Source organism: Mustela erminea, chromosome 1 (assembly GCF_009829155.1).
Source record: "Mustela erminea isolate mMusErm1 chromosome 1, mMusErm1.Pri, whole genome shotgun sequence".
Classification (NCBI taxonomy): domain Eukaryota; kingdom Metazoa; phylum Chordata; class Mammalia; order Carnivora; family Mustelidae; genus Mustela; species Mustela erminea.
In genome coordinates, this window is record NC_045614.1 from 17,856,140 (window position 1) to 17,871,339 (window position 15,200).

The 15,200-nt window shown below is 38.6% G+C and overlaps 1 protein-coding gene across 3 annotated transcripts in view; it reads right to left on the reverse strand.

Annotated features, from left to right (window-relative positions):
- Positions 1 to 15,200, reverse strand: part of SMARCC1 (SWI/SNF related, matrix associated, actin dependent regulator of chromatin subfamily c member 1) — a 173,237-nt gene that overhangs the window by 140,684 nt on the left and 17,353 nt on the right. For all 3 annotated transcript variants that reach the window (XM_032318216.1, XM_032318205.1, XM_032318225.1), the window contains exon 3: positions 4,759 to 4,844. In XM_032318216.1, coding sequence (XP_032174107.1) covers positions 4,759 to 4,844 — 86 coding nt within the window. The remainder of the gene's footprint in view (positions 1 to 4,758; positions 4,845 to 15,200) is intronic.

Genomic DNA, 15,200 nt, shown 5'->3' on the forward strand with positions numbered 1-15,200 from the left:
TGGCAGTTCATTATATTATTCTCTCTTTTATAGTTTATATTTTCCATAATAAACTAAAATGGTTTACCAAGGATTTAATAACACAACAGAGTAAAGCTTTTTCCTGATTCAGCAATATGCTATGTAAGCAAAAAAAGTATTTAAAATATACGGATATTGTGAAAAACTGAAACAGGGTACCTGAGTGGCTCAGTCGGTTAAGCGTCTGACTCTTGGTTTCAGCTGAGATGGTGCTCTCAGGGTCATGAAAGCAAGGGTAAGGTTCTGCCTGAGGGTCTCTCTCTCCCTCTCCTTTTGCCCCTCCCCCACTCATGCTCATAATTAATTAATTAATTAATTTAAAAATCTTGAAAAAGAAAAACTGAAATAAACTCAAGTAAATATAGTATAACCTCTAGTTGAAAGATTTAATCTCTTATTTTGAAATTACCAAGAGTGTTTAAATTTTACTTTATACAATATAGAAAAATGCTCAAACCTACACATAAGGGAAATGCAAATTAAAACTAAAATTATAAAGCCTTTTGAATCTTAATGCAGAGAACTAGAAGAGACAACACGTGAACATGTAATTCTCTGGCTTTTAAAACGTTTGGTCATTTAAAATGTAAATATGAGCACTTCATTGATGGCTTACTAATTAATAATGAGTCTTCTGCTTTGTTTCCCTCCGCAATCTGCCAGGCAATGTCTCATGGCAGCCTTTCAATCAAAGGCAATACTGTCTGTCAAAAGGGCCCTCATTAGCTTTAAAGCTCCAATTCTGTGCCTCTTGCGAGATTATCGAGATTATCGAGATTATCGTTAGGGATGTTCCCTTCTCATCCTCAGCCTTAGATAGAAAATATAGTTGAATAAAAATAATCAACAAAGGGTCCTGGAGAATGAGTTTAATTCCTTGGAAAGTGGTGTGAAGGGCTTCAGGAAAAGACAAAAATGAACTGAGCTGGGAGCATGGCGAAAAGCAGACAACAGTATAATAGCAGAACAGTTTTGTGGGAAGTTGGCCTCAAGCATAAGGGGGCTTTGTCTAATAATGGCAAGCTACAAAACCATGGAGACCAGCAACAGAAGGATGGTCCTATATGCCACACTCCAAAAGGGTGGCATATAGCCTACAGATAAAACAGCCTGAAACAGGTAGGCATACATGCAGGGAGGGAGGTCTACTACGTAGAAGCAGACGGGGATAATTAAAGGGGTTTGGATTCTTGCTATATTATTTTAAAAAAATTTAAAAGCTAGATGGCCGTTTTAAAATATGCTATAAAAAGGATAATACTTCAGCCTGGGTGGCTCAGTGGGTTAAACCTCTGCCTTCCGCTTGGGTCCTGGTATCGGGGTCCTGGGATCGAGCCCTGCATCAGGCTCTCTGCTTAGCAGGGAGCCTGCTTCCCCCTCTCTCTCTGCCTACTTGTGATCTCTGTGTGTCAAATAAATAAATAAAATCTTTAAAAAAAAAAAAAAAAAAGATCTAAACCATGTTTGTGCTAGAATGATAGCCTCACCACCCAGCATTTCTCAAAGTAAGGCCTGACAACCATTTAGAGTACTTTTTGAAAATAAAGATTTTCAGTTTTCATACCACACTTAATAGTTAACAACGTATGTCCATGAAGCCCAGTAATCTATATTTTTAAAAGTATTCCAAGTGGGGGCACCTGGGTGACCCAGTCAGTTAAGGGCCTGCCTTCAACTCAGGTTACAATCCCAGGATCCTGGGATGGAGTCCCACAATGGGCTCCCTGCTCAGCGGGGAGCCTGCTTCTTCCTCTCCCTCTGCCATCCCCCACCCTCCCCACTTGGGCTCACTGGCTATCTCTCTATCAAATAAATAAATAAGATCTTAAAAAAATAATAAGTATTCTAAGTGATTCAAGTGATCCTAAAGTTTGAAAGCCATTACCCGAGACTTATTGTGGTAATATCTAAAAAATGAAAATCAGAAGAAGACTTCGAAAGCAGGGAATAAAAGCTGAACCACCAAGTCTTAAAGTAGAAAGAAAAGTAGGTCTGAGCATATCTGCAAGAAATAAATGTTGGCAGCAAATTGTGTCACAGGTAAAAATAAAAGGCCACTTCTCACATTAAGACAAATCCTAAACTTTGTTAACTAAGCCTAGGTTCACCACTGTCAAGCAAAACTAATAAAACACAAAATATTTTCAATCAATCATCTCTTTTTTTTTTTTAAAGATTTTATTTGTTTATTTGACAGAGAGAGACAGAGAAGTCACAAGTAGGCAGAGAGGCAGGCAGAGAGAGAGAGAGAGGGAGAAGCCGGCTCCCCGTCAAGGAGAGAGCCCGATGTGGGGCTGGATCCCAGGACCCTGGGATCATGACCTGGGCCGAAGGCAGAGGCTTAACCCACTGAGCCACCCAGGCGCCCCTCAATCATCTCTTTAAAAGGCATGAAACAGGATTACAATGCACAATAATCTGTACAGAACTGTAAGAATAAACAGGATTCTAATCACTCTGCAGGAGGACATTGACATTTATTGAGTTGAGTTTGGCTGTATTTAATCTCTACTTCAGGAAATGTTATCAGATTTCCAAAGGATGTCAAAATCCCCCTGGTTTGGTATCCCTCAGTAATATACAACTATATGTAATATTAGCCCAAAGTTTACTCCTTTAACGTAAACCTACAAATAAGGTACTCACTTCTGACTATTTAGAGACATGCAGAAAGATCATATTCACACACTATGGAATCTTAATATGTATTGTCTGTTCAGTGTTCTCACTTAACCTCGTAAGTGATAAGCCAGCTTGACATCACTGAAAGCTGAAAGAAAGCAGGAAGTAAGAAAGAACCAAACAGAAACAAGAGAAAAAGAGAACGTTTGGCCATTAGAAGGGAATGAGCAAACTTTGGAGCTAGAATGTGAGGTTAACCGGAGAACACAAACGAGGTTCACAGGGGTATGCTGGGCCTGGGGAAAGCTGGAGGCACTGCCAAGATGACAGGCCACTATTCAGACTTCCAAATGGGTGGGTGGTCACTAAAATATGCACGGTCAGACTGTAAGTGATCCACTCCCTGCAAGCATGTAAGTCTGGGGGAGAGGTGAGTGTGCACGGCAACTAAGTGTCTAATGACACCAGAAAGGGGAGGATTCTGGCACAGTGAGTAAAAGACTTGGAAAAATTCTTTTTTTTTCTCTAAGATTTTATTTATTTATTTGACAGATAGAGAGATCACAAGCAGAGAGGCAGGCAGAAACAGAGGGAGAAGCAGGCTCCCTGATGAGCAGAAAGCCCAATGCGGAACTTGATCCCAAGACCCTAGGACCACGACCTGAGCCAAAGGCAGGCGCTTAACCCACTGAGCCACCCAGGTGCCCCAAGACTTTGAAAAATTCTTACTCCTCACTCCTCTTAAAGTCTTCAACTTTAACCTTTACTTCTTTCTTGGCCTCCCTTTTAATTTAAAGACATCTTAACTTTACATATCCTTCTAAACTCTTTCACCTAAAAATATTCCATTGCACTGGTGCATGTTCCAGAACAAGCAAGTTCCAGAAGACGTGACTTAGGAGAAGTCATCTCACTTTGAGACTGTCCTCAAGTACACATCAGGATTTAGGACACAAAATGAACAAGAAAATAAGAGAGTCCCATGTGGGAATCTAGAGCTAACAGTAGGGTACGAATCATATCCGAGAGTAGTCAGACATGCTGTCTATCCTAGCTCAGGGCACACCCTGTAAGAGTCCCAACACCACAGCCCGAAGCAAAGGTGCAAAACAGCAGCCACATCTGGTGTCAACACTCTTGTGCTCATTGAATCAATTATCCGCAATCTATTAAGCACGCACCCACATATAAAAAGTTCAGCAAATACGCAAAGTCTGTATCACTTGCTATCCACTGTAAATAAAACATTTACTTACAAACTTGTCCTATTTATCAATGTGAGCACTTATTTGCCTTTTCCAGCCTTATTTTTTTTTCCAGCCATATATTAAACTACCCAAATTACATGTGTTATCTCCTAGAAAGATGCTAAGACTGCAATTCACATAAACACAACTAAAACCTCAAAACGACTTCAAGTCAATTCCCCCCCAGCACCTCCTTCAACCCCGGCCTGTGAAGGGACTCCCCGCTATCCCTGAAGTTTGGAACCATCACCATGAAACCCTCACTAGTCTCAGAAGCTGAACGTCCCACACAGAGATGGCAGAAACCCCAGAGCTCAAGAGATAAAGCAGCAAGAGAGACAGGGTGAGAAAAGGGAAAGAGGAGAGTGAAGAGAAAATGCAACCCTCCCAAGAACAGCAGCAGTGACTCTATCCTAGCTTCACCACTGCCGGAGGAATGGTCTGCACTCCTGAGCTGGGTTCCTCTCGTCTGTGCCCCGATAACAGCACACTAGACATCTCTCATTCTGAAGACCTGGCTCATGAAAACACTTACACTGCTGTTTTTTAGCACAACGTTAAGTTCACAATACCCATTTATATATTTCACAGTGAGCCAACCATCTAATTTGCTAAGAATACACACTCATCTATTATCTAGATACAACTATATATGAGAAGTAATTTGCCTAATAAATGGAATAATTGTTCGAGATTTCTCCTGGATGTACGTACAAAGTAAACCAGAAAACCAAATAAAGCTTCAACTTTGCATACTAATTATAATGTGCTTTTAGAATTCTCTAACACTATACAAAGAAGGCCAACGATTTAACATTAAATAACATAAATATCACATCAAGACATACAAATAAACACAAAAACTTACCATCCCTGTTCATTTTTATACTTGTAAGCAGCCCCAAGAATGTGACACAAGGTGCCTCCAGCTTTGAAATCCATGAAACATTTTGCCTAAAAATGACAGAAGTTACACATGAGAAAAATAAAGTTCTGACAAAATTAGTCATGTCTGAATTCAAAGTTTTATAAACTTGGGACGCCTGGGTGGCTCAGTTGGTTGGACGACTGCCTTCGGCTCAGGTCATGATCCTGGAGTCTCGGGATCGAGTCCCGCATCAGGCTCCCAGCTCCGTGGGGAGTCTGCTTCTCTCTCTGACCTTCTCCTCGTTAATGCTCTCTCTCAGTCTCTCTCTCAAGTAAATAAATAAAAAAACCTTAAAAAAAAAAAAAGTTTTATAAACTCAAAATTTATAAACTGGTAGCTTAACCTCATTATATACTTCCTGGAACCAAATAAGGTATAAGGAAATTTTTTCCGAAAGTGAATTAAAAATTCTTTTAATTCAATTTATTACTCTTTTAGTAAACAGTCTCTTAAAAACAAGATATACAAAAGAAAAATCAAAATTTTCAGCAGGAAACACTAATGGACAGAAAATATTGATACACTACAACCTCCACTGATAAATATAAAATGTGATTTTTTAAATGTATAAAATCCCAGTAAAACACAATTTCCAACAATATGATTTTCCTGTAGAATAAGAAATACTAGTATGCATTAGACTTTGTTCCCAAATTAGGTCCCTCACTTAAGTTATGCAAAAATTACAACTGAACTCTTGTGATAATATTTTAATGACCATGAAAACACAGTGTTAATTGTATGTAAAATTATAGCTAAAATCTGTGCAACAATTTGAAAGAGATGTGCAATTTATGGATTATAAAAGTAATGATCAAATAAATCAAATACTGAATGACTTCTACACTATGGAAGTAAGTTTCATATAAACTGATCATCAAATATGCTAATAATATGAAAGTATCAGAAATACAGCATGCACAAGATGGGATCGGGACGGAGACAAACCATAAGAAACTCTTAATCTCACAAAACAAATAGGGTGCTGGGGGATGGGGGGGGTAGGGAGAGAGTGGTTGGGTGATGGACACTGTGAAGAGTATGTGATATGGTGAGTGCTATGAAATGTGCAAGCCTGACGATTCACAGACCTGTATCCCTGGGGCAAATAATACGTTACATGTTAATAAAAATAATTTTAAAAATAAATAAATAAAAGAAACAAACCCCTCCAAAAAAGAAATACAGCATGCATTTTTTTTCCTTCAAAATGATTCTTACAAAATAATATAATGAAAAGAACTCCAAAATGTCAAACACAAGAAGGCAAAAAACAGAACAGTGGCTGCTAGGGGTTGGGGAGAGAGTGAAGAGTTATGGTTCAATGAGTTCAGAGTTGCAATCTGGGAAAATGACAAAGTTCTGGAGATGAATAGTAGTAACGGTTGGACAACAATGTGAATAATGCCACTGAACTACACACTTAAAGTTATTAAAACATTTTACTATAATGAAAAAATAAAAAACATTTTAAAAAATAAAAAATACTTAGAAAATCATTAAGATGAGCTCTTCCAAGTCATTCTGGTTTTCCTGTTGCTTTTTAAATACATAGGTTTGAGCTCCTAATTTCTTGCCCAATACTATTCCCAGTACATCCCAAATGCTGCATTACATATTCCTAAAAGCAAATACATCCAGGTGCAATTCTTACCATTGACAACATGTTATTTATCTAGGAAAATGAACAAGTTATTAAAAACTTCTGGTGTTGGCATAATGTGCTGGAAGGTATCTACAAGAGCAGAATGAAACAGTTCTACTGAGCCTTCCCTGAACCTGCAGAGGCTGGGCTGAAATGTTCTCTCTAACTACATAAGCATTATCACTACTAAGCACATGCAAACCACTCAGCATTAATACTGAAATGACTGGTTTATACATATATCTCTAATATGAACTCCTTGAGAACAGGAACAATGTCCTACTCAAATCTTTAACATCAGTATTCAACAGAGTGCCTGACAATGTAGGTAATCCATAGAACTTTTTCAATATTTCAAGTACACTAAAATAATTTAAAAACTCATAGCTGAAAAAACAACCCAAAAAACACTCATAAGTGTCAAAAAAAAAATCATAGCCATGCTACATATTGATCAGACCAGAAAAATAAAACACCTATACACGTAATTACGTAATTTAAAATTAAGGCCAATTTCTGGACAGGTTATAAATTTGAGAAATTAAAATATCAGATATATGCTCAAGACAGACACATTAACTTCTGTCAACCACTACAGGAACAAGTGATAAGTGAAGTAGAAAATGAGACTTCGGGCGCCTGGGTGGCTCAATGGGTTAAGCCGCTGCCTTCGGCTCAGGTCAGTTTAAACTGCTGAATGATAAAATTTGAGCTATTTAAAGCTTATATTTTAGTATGAACTAAATGAAGGTTAAGACATGCTTTAGAAAAAAATGCACTGATTTCTGCATTATGTGTACAGTATTGGACACTGTACACACTCGTCCTGGGATCGAGTCCCGCATTGGGCTCTCTGCTCGGCGGGGGGTCTGCTTCCTCCTCTCTCTCTCTCTGCCTGCCTCTCTGCCTACTTGTGATCTCTCTCTGTCAAATAAATAAATAGAAACTTAAAAAAAAAAAAAAAGAAAAAAAGAAAATGAGACTTCTATGCTGAGTGAAGTAAGTCAAGCAGAGAGAGTCAATTATCATATGGTTTCACTTATTTATGGAGCAAAACAAAAAGCATGAAGGACATGGGGAGTTAGACAGAAGGGGGTTGGGGTAAATTGGAAGGGGAGGTGAATTATGAGAGACTATGGACTCTGAAAAACAATCTGAGGGGTTTGAAGTGGCGGGGGAGTGTGAGGTCGGGGTACCAGGTGGTGGGTATTATAGAGGGCATGGATTGCATGGAGCACTGGGTGTGGTGAAAAAATAATGATACTGTTATGTTGAAAATAAATAAATTTTAAAAAAATAAAAAATAAAAATACAATAACTAGCTTAAAAAAAAAAAAAAAAAAAGAAAATCAGACTTCTAATTTTCCAGAGGTATCATCTGAATAAAGGGAAACCCGGGAACCTGTCAAGGGCACCAGTTCCAGTAATGAAGGGCAAAAAGGAAAATATAAGTCCATAAAGATGTGACAAGAAAAAAACAAAAAGGGGCACTCACCACACATCAAGGATTCTTGGAGCCTAAATGGGAATGGATTTGGGACTCTGGTCCTAAGGATAAGCTCAGTATCAAAATCACCCAGATAAAAAAGTAGTCAATCAGAATCCGGGGACGGCAAGTTGGGAGGCAGAGACAAGAGACTTCGCAGGGTCACCCACGAGGCCCTGACTGCATCGCCTCAACCAACCCTCAGCCCAACCACCCCCACCCTGAAGAGGCCCTACCCTAACTGACACTGGATGTAATTCGAATACAAGAACTCATGTGCTTAGACGTTCTCCGAAGGAGCAGTGTGGATTGTTCATTGTAAATTGCTCTTGATTAGTACTGAAAAACTTAAAGAATAAAAGGGCAAGAGGTTTCCAAAACTTGAGCTTTCCAGAGCCAGCAAGATGCTGCTTTGCCTGAGTTATCTCAGTAGCTACACACCCCAATCAGAGTCTGGCGATCAAGGACAGCTCTAACAGGCTGCTTCTATTCCCAGCTGTGTGACTGCACTGCTTTTGATAAGCTGTTCTATCTCTGGTTAACTCTTTGGAAAATTAATCTCATCTTATTCTGGATGTACGTTAAGTGGTCTCATCCTACCTATTTATAGCCCACCTAAAATTCCGCTGAGCTGATGGAAACCCAGAAAAAAGACAGAACTAACTGCAACACATAAAAAAGTGCTTAAAATTTGTACCACAGTGTCCTTATTTATTTCTCTGGCTTATTTATTAAGGGCAATTCATCTTAATTAGAAAAAAGGAGGAGGATGTATACCTGTGTAGTTAGAACATACACATCTATAATGCCGTGTTCTGGTCTATTAGTCAATATGATGGTACAAGAAAGTAAATATGAGAAAGTGAATAAAGGAACAGAAACTGGGAATGTCCAAGACATCAAGAAAGTTCACAGAAAATCACAATGTCATCTTCACACCTTGAAAAGCTGTGGGGAAAAAGGCACGTTGCTTAGACTCCAGAACCTTTTTACCTCACAAAAAATGACAATCAAATATTCCACACATTTCTCTGTGTACTTTAACTGCTTTGGAGTTCCGATAGTACTTTCCAGAAATTTTCCCCAATGTAATTAATAAGAGAAACTGTAACTGTAATTAGCATCTCTAATCATAGCTAATTATTGCTGCAGTACTCTTATTCTTGGGGAGAACAAAAAGTATTATCATTGCCACCAATTACAGAGAATTTAAATTTACCATGAGGCACTATATATACATCACTGACAACTTGCCATTTTTCTGAAAAAATGCTCAAGTTGTGGCAATTTTGTGGTATTGGCATCTTAGATGAAAATAACGTACCTCGTTTACTCCTCACAACTACCCTACAAAGTTGACTCTCTTTATCCCATTTTACAGATGAAAAGTGTTCCTGCCTCCACCAATATGATAGGCTGAATAACCAGAAAACCCTACCACTTCAAATACATGCTGGACTTGGGGCGCCTGGGTGGCTCAGTGGGTTAAGCCGCTGCCTTCGGCTCAGGTCATGATCTCACGGTCCTGGGATCGAGCCCCGCATCGGGCTCTCTGCTCAGCAGGGAGCCTGCTTCCCTCTCTCTCTCTTTCTCTCTATCTGCCTCTCCATCTACTTGTGATTTCTCTCTGTAAAATAAATAAATAAAATCTTTAAAAAAAAAAATACATGCTGGACAAACTATAACAGACTTTATTTTATTTATTTATTTATTTATTTAAAGATTTTTATTTGTTTGAGAGAGAGACAGTGAGAGACAGCATGAGCGAGGAGAAGGTCAGAGGGAGACGCAGACTCCCCATGGAGCTGGGAGCCGGATGCAGGACTCGATCCCGGGATCATGACCTGAGCTGAAGGCAGTCGCTTAACCAACTGAGCCACCCAGGCGCCCACAGACTTTATTTTAAATAAATAAACTGGATCTCTAGGAAGAAATCAAAACCCTAGATGCAAAAATCAAAGACGACAAAAAATCAAACTAAAAGTCAAAGTGTTAATCTTCTGAGGCATAAAAAAGAAATACCATGCTAGGGTGACAGGGGGTGGGGATGATGAGACTAAACAGGCAAGTAATGACAACGTTGATAAGATAAAGGCCAGGGCTTCCCCAGGCAGGCAGGACAGGGGAAAAAAGACTACAGACCTAAGACCTAAGCAAGGGAGGACATCAGAACTAAGGCAATCACCAGCCATACACATATGGACAGCCAGGACTATCGACACGCTCACTGCAGAGAGGAGGGAAAGGATGAGCTAGAAAAAAATACCTGCCAGCAAAGAAGGTAACAAGCTTCCATCTCAAGATAATTCGAGTTTGGAACTTAACTAACCACTCAGTTAGGAACCCCATGACAATTTAACATAACAATTGGTCCTAAATTTATCAGGTCCTCTGGACTGCCTTAAAAAGCAAATTCTCACCCCAGGCCAATACGACTCCCAGGTAAAATTCCAGTGAAGGAAGTGCTGATATTCCAAAACTCAAATACACAGAAATCTTAATTACATTTTTATTCCCTGAAATCAAGAGAAAAAAAGAAAAATCCAAAACGTCCTAGAATTTTGCATGATCTTAGCAGAACAATACTATTCTCAGGCACAGATCATAAAATACCCAAAGTTGGAAGAATCATCACATTCACCGAATTCAACAGTTTTCTAATGTATCTTTGCCAAAGAACTTTTTCAGGAGCAGAAAGCCCAGAAAGAAGTCTATCAGGAAAAACTGTTCAAAGTGAGAAACTTGAAAGCAACAGATTCCTCTTGGACCTCCCCATTTATTCCTCTGTTCCCTCAGTCCCTCAGGTGCTCTGCAAGGAACAATTACAAAACCAATAATCAGGGCCAATCCCTTTTTCTGATAATTATAGGCCTCTTCTTATCAATTTCCTTCTCCCTAAAACTTCTTTACCACGCAGCATGGTTTACTAAATCAAATGAAGGAAATAAACTGCCAAAGTTCTCGGGCCCGTATTCTTTCCGTTACACCAGACTGACCAAGTTCATGAGAATCTCTGCCATGAGGTCAATCAGACTTACTGGACAGAAATTCCAAAGTGTCCGAGAGAGAGTGCCTATGGACTGTGACTCATCTAAAATGTCCCCAAACTGGGCGCCTGGGTGGCTCAGTGGGTTAAGCTGCTGTCTTCAGCTCAGGTCATGATCTCAGGGTCCTGGGATCGAGTCCCGCAATGGGCTCTCTGCTCAGCAGGGAGCCTGCTTCCCTTGCTCTCTCTCTGCCTGCCTCTCTGTCTACTTGTGATCTCTGTCAAATAAACAAATAGAATCTTTAAAAAAATAAATAAAAATAAAAAATAAAAAAATAAAATGTCCCAAAATTCTACTACCCAATCCAAATACACAATCTCATTTGTAGAAATGGCTCTGACAATAAATTTTACCTTCAAAGTATTTACATGTATTCCAAAGTTATATATTAAAATGTATTAAGTTCCTCTGACAGTTTGAGAATAAATTCCAAAAAATGTAGTGCACATCCCTGAAAATTAGTGTATCCATCTCAATGTACCTCCTTTAGAGAAGTAGTAATTTCACCAAGTTTTCTGATCATTGCTTTAAAACGTCAGCACTGCTTTACATTTTTGTAGGTATTTTAAGAAAAGATGAATTTCGCAAAGTAGATATTGTTCAGTTCTCCAGCTAACTTCAATAACAGCCTTTCACTCTTCCCATCTTTGAGACAGTTACCATCATCCCAACAAAGTCATGTCAATAAATACATACTAAACACTTGCAGTGAGTAGGAAAGTAAAGCAAATCTTTGCAATAATTGATAAAATTTGGCTTCAATTCAAAGGACACTACAACATTTTGTTAGTCCTCAGGTTTACATAAAATGCACTGTTCTCAGATATGAGTTGAGCCGAAACAGAAGACCCAGCTAGCTCTTCGGGACTTTCCTTAAGAGCTGGAGGCAATGGCAAACTAGTATAATAAATATTCAAACAACATGTCTACCTTATATTTACATTTTCACTTTAACCAAGAAAACTGCTAGAACAAGCTAGCAATCTATTTTTCATGTTAAGTACTAAATACCACTTCTAATTTCTCAAAGAACTTTTACTATCCCATATCTTGTGATTCCCACAGTTACATCATAGTGTCAGTAGAGCAAGAAACACTTTCCCAGTAGTAGTACAGGTGAAAGTACCTTCCCCCAAGGTAAGAGGGCTAGGACATAGCTATTTAACTCCTAAGCCCAGGGTTCTTTCATAACACCTGGTTCCAGAAACTGATCTGAGGCAATTCCATATGTTACATTATTTCAATTTAAGAAATGAATGAGCTTTATTATGACAAAATCAACAGCTTTTAAACTTTCTCAAGACTTCTGATTCAAGTCAGATTAAAGAGACTATACTTTATCTCTGATCTCTAAAACTTAAAATGAAGCTTAAAAAATCATTACAGGAAATATACTGGGCTAAATACCCAGAATTGTCCAGCTGACAACTAAAAATGCTGATACAATACACAAAACTTCTTCTAACAAAAGTAAAAAAAAAAAAAAAAAAAAAGGAAAGAAAGAAAGAAATCTCTGAAAGATAACTTGCTGAAAAATAACAGCACAGAAACATCAATGACAGTACTGACAAAGAATATAGTCTTTACAAAAGCATTTTGGAAAATTCCACAAACAAATGTCTGCAGCTTGATTCAAGTAACAACAGCAATCCTTGGACATGGGAGAGAATCTATCTACCAGAGTTATTAGCACATTAAAACACACAAACTGCTCTGTTTTTAATAAAAAAATTACAGAGCATACAAAAAAGAAATAGGGAGGTATGGGCCATTCAGAGGGGGAAAAAAATTGACAGAAACCATCCCAGAGGGGAAAAAAAGGAACAAAGAAAAATGAACACAGTATAAGGGACCAATGGACCAGCACCAAATTTACCAATATACATATTATGGGAGTCCCAAAAGAGAGAAAAGAACATCAAATATCTGAAAAAAATTATGGCTAAAACATGCCAATATTATGAAGAATGTGAATTTATACATCCAGGAAATTCAACAACCTCCAAGCTGGATAAAATCAGAGATCCACACCAAGACACTTTATATTTAAACTGTCAAAAAAACAAAGACAAAGGATCTAAAAAACAGGGAGAGGGATGTGACTTGTCATACACAAGGAACTCTAAATAACATTAACACCCAATTTCTATTCAGAAACCATGAAGGCCAAAAGGTAATGAAAAGATAAAGGCAAAGTGCTGAAAGAAAAAATAACTTGTCAATCAAAGTTTGAATCCTGCAAAACTGCCCTTCAAAAATGAAAGAGAGGGGATAAAAACATATGTTTATAAAAATTAAAAAATTAAAAAAAATAATAATAACATAAAATTAAAAAAAAAAAAAATGAAAGAGATGGGGTGCCTGGGTGGCTCAGTGGGCTAAAGCCTCTGCTTTCGGCCCAGGTCCTGGGATCAAGCCCCACGTTGGACTCTCTGCTTGGCAGGGGGCCTGCTTCCCCCTCTCTCTCTGCCTGCCTCTCTGCCTACTTGTGATCTCTGTCTGTAAAATAAATAAATAAAACCTTTAAAAAAGAGAGAGAGAGAGTGCAACTCTTGTCCTTGGGGTTGTGAGTTTGAGCCCCATGCTGGGTGTAGAGATTACTTAAAAATAAATCTTTAAGGGGCACCTAGGTGGCTCAGTGGGTTAAGTGTCTGCATTCAGCTCAGGTCATGATCTTGGGGTTGGGGGGGGTTTCTCCTGGGATTGAGCCCCACATCGGGCTCCCTGCTCGGAGTGGAACCTGTTTCTCCCTCTTCCTCTGCACCGCCCCAATCATGTGTGCACATGCTCTCTCTCCCTCTCAAATAAATAAAATCTTTAAAATAAAAGAAAATCTAAAAATTAAAGTAATATTTTTAAAAAAATAAGAAAGAGCTGAAAAGATGCTCCACATCATTTGTAATCAGGGAAATGAAAATTAGAATGAGATACCATAATAGAATAGTCAAAATCCAGAACACTGACAACACCAAATTCTGGTAAGAAAAGGATTATTCAGTGCTAAAAAAAATGGGCTAGCAAGCAATTAAAAGACACAAAGTACCTTCAAGGGCATAATACTAAGTGAAAGTAGACAACCTAAAAAGACTACATACTACATATTCCGATTATATGACTCTCAAGAAAAGGCAAAACTATGGACAGTAAAAGGATCTATGGTTGTCAGAGGTTAGTGCAGGCAGAAGGAATGAATAGGAGGAGCAAAGAGGACTTTCAGGACAGTGAAACTATCCTGTGTCATACTATAATGGTGGATATATGTCATTATACATTTGTCAAAACCTGTAGAATGGGGGCGCCTGGGTGGCGCAGTGGGTTAAGCCTCTGCCTTTGGCTCAGGTCATGATCTCAGGGTCCTGGGATTGAGTTCCACACCGGGCTGCTTGCTCAGCAGGGGGCCTGATTCCCCTCCCCTTTTGCCTGCCTCTCTGTCTACTTGTGATCTCTCTCTCTGTCAAATAAATAAAATTTCTTCAAAAATCCAAATTACCAAAGCTGACACAATAAAGAGAATCTGAACCCTGTATCTGTTGAGAAAATTGAACTAGCAAATTAAGGTCCATTATACATAAAACAGATAACATATCATGATTAAGTAGGGTTTACCCTGGAATACCAGGTTGATGAACTGAAACATGAGTGAATGAAGCTCATCATATCAACAGAATATGAGAAAAACCTCTTGATCATCTCAGAAGATGCAGAAAAAGCACACAATAAAATCCAACAGTCATGTGCATTAAAAGCTCTTAGCAAACTAGGCATACTAGGGAACTTCCACAATCTGAATTAAGATCACATATGAAAAACTTACAGCTATTATCATATTTCATAGTGCAAAACTTGTTTTCCATTAACAAGAATAAAGTTAGAATTCTTGTCTTAAACACCTCTTTTCTTAGTGATCGCTACACCTTATGTGGAGTTCACACTCACAACTCCCCAATCAAGAGCCACATGCTCTACCAACTGAGCCAGCCAGGAGCCCCCCGTCTTAACCATTTCTATACCATGTTGAGTTAGAGGCACTACCCAGTAAAATGGGGCAAGAAAAAGAAATTAAAAGCATAAAGATTGGGGAGGGGAACTTGTCATAAAGTTACAGTACTCAAAAACATGGTATTAACGAAAACATGTACATTTCAATCAATAGCAAAAACCACCCAGATACACACTCACACATCTGGTCAACTAATTTTCAGCT